The 7,500-nt window shown below is 44.5% G+C and overlaps 1 protein-coding gene and 1 pseudogene across 1 annotated transcript in view; one reads left to right on the top strand and one right to left on the bottom strand.

The window, feature by feature from the left end:
* Positions 1 to 4,257, bottom strand: part of LOC138043635 (uncharacterized) — a 4,438-nt gene extending 181 nt beyond the window's left edge. The window contains exon 1 of the mRNA XM_068889995.1: positions 1 to 4,257. This exon is cut by the window's left edge and continues 181 nt beyond it. Coding sequence (XP_068746096.1) covers positions 363 to 3,668 — 3,306 coding nt within the window. The 5' untranslated portion in view covers positions 3,669 to 4,257 and the 3' untranslated portion in view covers positions 1 to 362.
* Positions 1 to 7,500, top strand: part of LOC138041542 (tetratricopeptide repeat protein 28-like) — a 30,949-nt pseudogene that overhangs the window by 12,930 nt on the left and 10,519 nt on the right.

Raw genomic sequence — 7,500 nt, forward strand, 5'->3', positions numbered from 1 at the left:
TGTTCGTCAATATCCAAAACTTATGAAATCCATATCAAACTAACAAAACTGAAATGATTGATAACATTACAACAGCGATCATAAACTTACTTCTATGGCGAGTTTTCTTAATTTTCCTTGATCGGGATAACCATAAAACAGTGTAACAGGTAAGCAGTAAATCACATGAAACATGTCCAATTCAGATATCGGGTAAAAACTGAACTGCTTAATTAAAGTTGAGGTTTATCTACTATTTCAGTTTCCTGTTGGGCGTGTACGAGGCTACCGCAAATTCCTTAACTATGAATTCCTTACATAGTTCAAACACTACGTTAACATTCTCCGCCCCGATGAGGGCAGTGTCCTCATCCTAAACTACATCAGTCCTCGTATCCTTCGGCGGGGTATATGATCACAATCTTTGTGATAGGTCTTTTATACTCCGAGGTTGCCGTCTTGATCTTTACATTTCGAACTCTGCCATCCCTTCCTGGGTAAACATTAATAATTCTTCCGATGGTCCAGTTTCCACGAACAGAGTTGGAATCTTCCATGATGACTATGTCATCCACTCTCACAGTGCGCTTTTCAGCGTTCCACTTCTTTCTAGGGACCAACGACGGGAACACGTCTCGGGTCCAACGTCTCCAGAAGGTGTCTACTATCTTCTGTACGAATTCGACTCTATGCTGTGGGTTCCTGGTCTCTCTGAACGGTCCTTGTGGTACCGTTGAGGTAGCTCGTCCAAGGAGCATGTCGTTTGGACACAGATACGAGCCGTCATCCGGGTCGTTAGGAACTCTACCAATGGGGCGTTGATTCATCAGGTTAGCGACTTCCAATAAACAGGTGTATAGTTCAAATGGCGTCAGGATTTGTTCACCAATTGCTTTCTTTAGGGCTTTCTTGGCGCCTTTAACTAATGCTTCTGCGCAGCCATTTTGATGTGGTGCTCCGGGCGTAGTAAACTGCCATCTCATTCCTTTCTCGGCGCTAAATTCTTTTAGCTCTTTGTGATTCCACCCCTGGATCATCTGTCTGAGTTCACGTTCTGCGCCCACAAGTTGAGAACCGTTATCACTCATCATCAGCGCAGGCTGTCCTCTGATGGTGAAGAATCGTCTCAGCGTCTGCATAAATTCAACGGTAGAATAATCTACTGCCAGCTCCAGATGTACAGCTCTCGTGTTCATGCAGGTAAAGATTACTCCATAATGCTTGGTCGTTGTTTTTCGGCTTATCTTCACTTTGAATGGTCCAAAGTAATCACATGCTGTATGATGAAATGGGGGCGTGAACGGTTCCAGGCGAGTTCTGGGCAGGTCAGCCATAAGTTGTGTTTCAGTTCTTGCTTCAATTTCTCTGCAGTACACGCATCGGAACTTTACGAACTTGGCCAAATCATGAGCTCTTATGATCCAAAACTTTGTCCTTATCTTCGCTACTGTGGTTGCTACGCCAGCGTGTCCAATTTGATGGAAGTATCGAGTTATCAGAAGAGATATCCAGTGGTCCCGGGGAAGCATAGCAGGGTGTTTGGTTTCATAGGAAACTAAGGCTTCATCTACTCGACCACCAACTCTGATTATTCCGTTTTCGTCTGTAAACGGGCTCAGCTGTTGGAGCTCTCCCCTCTTCAGGCGGTCTTGGAGGGTTTTCTGGCTTTCTTTGACCCAGTACCTCTCGGCTTTCTCCAGTTCTTGCGGCGCCAATGGTTCACGGCTCAATTGCATCTGCTGTCCGGGGGTTTCGGGTAATTTCTTTGCTTGACATCGGGTACGTAGATTCCTGATGAATCTAAATACATAGGCGCTTGTCCTGACAAGTTTTCTCCAGTTTGAGAACTTCTTACAGTCGATAACTTCAAGGGAACCGGTGAGCAGAATGGCTTGAGTTTTACGGCGTTCCTTGTCTACTTCGTTCAGGTCAGCTGTTGAGTTTTCTTGAGGCCACTCCTCCTCGGGCAGTCGTAAGAATTCTGGTCCCTGCTTCCATCTGCCAATCAGTCGTTGTGCCGGTATGCCACGAGAGACGTCATCAGCGACATTTAACTCTCCAGGGACATGTCTCCACTGAGACGGATCAGAATTGCTTTGAATTTCTGCGACTCGGGCGGACACAAACGGTTTGAACCCTCTCGCTTGACTGCGAATCCATGACAATACGATGTTGCTGTCTGAGAAGAATACGACTTTCTCAAATTGCAGTCTTGACTCTTCTGCTATGGACTGATATAGCCGGGTTGCTAGTACTGCTGCTTGTAGTTCTAGGCGGGGTATGGTCAACGGTTTCAGTGGGGCTACCCTTGATTTGGCGGCTATGAATCGTGTGTCATACTCATTGCTCTCGGTTCGCCATCTGACGTAGGCACAAGTTCCAAAGGCTTCGTTGGATGCGTCAGAAAAGATACAGAGTATTGGGAGTGCAATCGCGTCCGCTGGGGTGAGGGATCTTTCAAAGGTCACGTGATTCAAGTCTCCCATTTCTTGGAAGAAACGAATCCATTCTTCCCGTGATGCTGAAGGCAGCTCTTGATCCCATTCTAAGCCTTGTTGCCACAGACGCTGCATTCCGACTTTAGCGCGAACTAGAAAGGCTGCTGCGAATCCAACTGGATCAAATATTCGAGCAATCTGGCTGAGTACTGTTCTCTTGGTCAGAGTAATGTCGTTAGGCGGGTTAACGTTGAACAGGAGCATGTCTTTGGCGTGATTCCAAACAGTTCCTAGTATCTTTTCTTGTGTTTGGCCTTGCAGCAATTTCATTTCAGGATTCTCTTGTCTGATAATTTCATTCTCTAAAGACTGGTTTGATAGCCATCCCTTGACTTGAAATCCACCTTTCAGCAATACTTCATCCAGCTCAGTTGTCAGTCGCTTGGCTTTTTGAACGGAATGGACTGAATCACAAATGTCGTCCATGTAGGTGTTGTTCTTTAATACCTGGGCAGCTTCGGGATACGAATCCTTTGCTTGATCTGCGGTTTTTCTCAGAGCGATCTGTGCCATAGCAGGTGCAGGCTTATCTCCAAACGTCAGCACCGTCTTTACATAAACATCAGGCTCTCGATTAGTTTCCATGTTTCTCCAAAGATATCGGTGTACTTGCTGATCCTGCTCGGGGATAAGAACCCTGTGATACATCTTTGAGATATCTCCGGTTATGGCTACTTCATTTTCTCTGAATCGTAAGGTGACTCCAAAAAGGCTGTTTAGCAGGTCAGGCCCTTTTATCCAGTAATCATTTAGTCGGTGACCTTGAAATGAAGCAGATGAGTTGAAGACTATGCGGATGGGCGTTGTCTTTTCGGGTCTCACTATCTCGTGGTGGGCAATGTAATGGATTGGTCCCTTGTATGTCTCCAATTCCTGCTTTGTGAGCTTGCGTGCAAACTGCATCTCTGTCATTTCCATCATTTGTCTGTCATAGGCGGCTGCATGCTCCGGTGTTTTTGACAGGCGGCTCTCAATTGCTTCCAGTTTCTTCTTAGCTTGTGTTTCATTGTTTGGCAGTTCCTTCGGGTCTCGTTTCCATGGGTAGGGTATTAGCCACTGGTGTCCAATCCTTTGACAGGAGTCTTCAATAATTTTCAATTCTCTGCGTTCTACGGGACTTAACTTGTCAGCTTCACATTCACAAGGCTTGGCAGCGACTCCCATTGTTTCTGTTGTCCAAAAGTCAGTCATGTCTATAGGCGTGGGGACGTTTACGCTAAAGACGCGGTTCACTTGTTCATGTTTTCCGGATGTGGCTCCAAATATTACCCAGCCAAGGGGGGACTGTCTTGCTATAAGGTTAGCAGCTTCCCTGTTCTCACCTGTATGCAGTTTTGGGTGGTCAATGCCAACGAGTAGGTCAACCGGGCCATTTTTTCGAAGGATTTCCTCTTTTCCGAGGCCAAAAATTCCAGCAACGTGACTGAGCTTTATTTCGGTAATGTCACTGCTTATACACGGGATGCCCACGGCTGTAACAGTATGGATAACATTTCGGCTCACCAGTGATCGGATGCGAACACGGAATAGCTTCGTTATCAATTCTTCTTCCTCCCCTCCAACTTTAGCTATGGTGATGGTGACTTCCTTTCCCTTAAGACCGAGTTCGTCTGCTACTGACAACTTGATTAAGCTGACCTGAGCACCAGAGTCCAGGAGCAGGTTTCCTTGCCTTTTGACATTTTCAGATCCCAGAATTTCCACAAGAATGACTGGAAGAATTGCCTGTTTGCTGCCCGCAACGGATGAAACTGTTAAGGCTGTAGCGGAATTCGTTACATTGGCACCGTGTAACAATGGGTGGTGAAAATATTTGCACTGACTTCCGTTAAATGACTAACTACATTGGCGTCTGCGGGAACAGTTGGAAACATTATGATCACGACCAGCTCTTTTCAGACAACTGAAGCAACTATGGTTCTCCTTGACGGCCTTGAGACGGTCGCTGGGGGACATTGACATAAATTTCTGGCACTGGTCCGTCCAGTGGGTTGACACCTTACACAACCAGCACTTGTGGTTTGCTGTCCCTTTTTTCTCAAATGCTGATATCTGATTGACGTTTAGGTGCTTAGAACTTCTCAGCGGTGCCGTGGCTCTCATTCTAGATTTCATTTCGGATGTCATCCAGGACATTAACGCTTCCAGTGTGGCGTGACATTTTGTGGTTTCTAAGAAACGTGACCAAACTTTGCGGTCGTCGGAACACATTTTTTGTTCAATAATCGCCAACATGTGATTATTGTCCATGTCATTTTGCCGCCCAACTTCCGAAAGGGTGTTGAAACTTCGTCTCGCGAGGTGCACTAAGTCACAAAAACGGGCGTCTTCCCCGTCACGCAAAGGCTTAAATCGGGCGATATCTTGCGTGATAGTGTCAGCAACAAATCGTGGGTCTCCATAGATTGATTCCAGATGCTCCCATGCGGCATCGTAGTCCTGGCCAATTCCTTTTATTAATTCCAAAGGCTTTCCATTCAAGCTTGCTCTTAGAATGGTAATCGAATCACGTTTACTGTATCGTGCCTCCACCAGATGTTTGAAATCCGCTTTGAAGATCGCGAATTCCCTGACGTCGCCTGAGAACTTTGGCATTTTTGCTTTTTCCATCCGGAAAGCTGATTGCGTGCTGTCTCCATTTACGTTGACAGGCGGTGTGTCTGTAATGTCATTAGTCATTACGTTATCAGTAGCTTGCACATTATCGACGATAGAATTCTGTATCTCGGGTGCATGTTCTTGAGAAGACTGATGACTGGAAGATGAAATTGCAGTTTTTCCTTTCTGGTTAATTGTGTTTTCAGTGTGAATTTCTTCTTGGCTGATAACATTTTCCGTTGTTTTTTCCGTTGCGCTGGCAGTGACAGAAGTTCCTGCGATGCTCTTTTCGTGTGAGCTTTGACTTAAGACTAATTGTTCCTTTAAAAAATCTTCTGTGTCGGTTGAAAGCTTTAGGTATGTTTCCTGACATTCTTCCATCCATGATTCTTCGTGCTCGAATTGCTCGTCGTCTTCGAGAAGCAGTAAGAATTCCTCGTGTTTTGATACTAGATCTTCGAATGCCAGTTCATATTTTTTCAGTTCCTTTCTGATTTCCTCCGCTGGCCGATTTGCAGATAATTTATGACAAACAACTTTTCCTTGACGGGTTAGCGCTCCCTTACAGTTTCTCCGTTTTATCTTGGCCTGCTTGATAGCGTTTTCTCGTGCTTCAGACATTGTTTATCGTCTTGAACTCGTTACGAACCTTGGTTAACTAGAAATCGAATGATGTTGCGCAAGAGAACTAAGACGATCCACTACCGAAGAACACTCGCAATCGTATAACTGATAATGTTTTTTATTCGATCTGAAATTAAAATGTACAATGTATTCTAATTAACTAAATCAATTGGTAATAAAGAAATGAAACGAGCGAAGCGGGAATAACCGATAAAAACTTTTAACAATCATTATACCATGCGGCCACTGTTCGTCAATATCCAAAACTTATGAAATCCATATCAAACTAACAAAACTGAAATGATTGATAACATTACAACAGCGATCATAAACTTACTTCTATGGCGAGTTTTCTTAATTTTCCTTGATCGGGATAACCATAAAACAGTGTAACAGGTAAGCAGTAAATCACATGAAACATGTCCAATTCAGATATCGGGTAAAAACTGAACTGCTTAATTAAAGTTGAGGTTTATCTACTATTTCAGTTTCCTGTTGGGCGTGTACGAGGCTACCGCAAATTCCTTAACTATGAATTCCTCACATAGTTCAAACACTACGTTAACAGTTGACCTGTAGTTGAATACTGAGCGGTGCGAGATTTTAAAGTAGTCACCGCCAAACTAAAGCAAAAGCAAATTACTTTCGATTCTCAAGTGAAACCGCTAAAAAAAATTGGACATATAGGGCCCGTACGGGATACGCACTAGGCAAATTTTTGTTAATTTTGCAAAAATATTTGTCATAAAGTTGAGTTGAGCAAGTGCGAAGGGTAGTTTTTGTTTTCGCAAAATTTTGTTCGGCCATACCAAAGATCATGTGGGAGGCGCGGTGGCTTCATGGTTAGTGCGCTCGACTCCGGATCGAGTGGTCTGAGTTCGTGCCCTGGCCGGGGACATTGTGTTGTGTTCTTGGGCAAGACTCTTTACTCTCACGGTGCCTCTCTTGACCCAGGTGTATAAATAGGTACCGGCGAACAGAGATAGCCCTGCGTTGGACTAGCCTCCCATCCAGGGGGAAGTAGAAATTCAGAGGCGCCGTCTTTCTGACTCGGAGCAGGACATACTTTTGTCAAGCGTCAAAAATGACGGAATTTTCAATTCACACGCCGTAGTCTGAAGGAAACTGTCAATTAAGTACATTTGAAGTCTGCTAACTTATTTGATTCCAGCGCGATGTAAACCAAACTGTAAAACATGGTAGATAGAGAAGGTTATAGCCAAGAACATTCTTACCTTACCAGAGTGTATTGGTTTTTTTCTTCAGCATAATTGACGACACTTCGTGGTTAACAAAAATGTGATCTTTCCAAGTGCGCATACGATTACCTAATTGAAAATTTGGCAAACACATAATTGTCCAGAATCGTGGTAGGGGGCTGGACAATCTGCGAGCCAGTGAGTCATGCAAATTTCGCATTTAAGTCTAATTAAGCACCCCTTTCAAATAGCGCTGATAAACTGTTATTAAGTCTAAGCACCCATTATAAAACAGTTAGCTTTCAATAACTGTGTGATTCGCATGTTGACTCGCCATCTTGGCTCGCACGACTCGCAGTCATGGCTCGCACGCCTCTCTGGCTAGCACATTGCCCAAACTCTCGTGGTACTGAGCCAAACAACATTCGACAGTTTAGTGAGGCGCTTGTTAGTTTATCGAAATTTAGAAGGGGTCTTAGGTCGTAGTTTTCGAGATTTGGAAGGGGTCTTAGGTCTTAATTTTTGAGATTTGGAGGGGGTCTTAGGTCTTAGTTTTCGAGATTTGGAGGGCGTCTTAGGTCGTATGTCTTAGATCTTAGGTC

The sequence above is a fragment of the Montipora capricornis genome, chromosome 3 (assembly GCF_036669925.1).
Source record: "Montipora capricornis isolate CH-2021 chromosome 3, ASM3666992v2, whole genome shotgun sequence".
Taxonomy (NCBI): Eukaryota; Metazoa; Cnidaria; class Anthozoa; order Scleractinia; family Acroporidae; genus Montipora; species Montipora capricornis.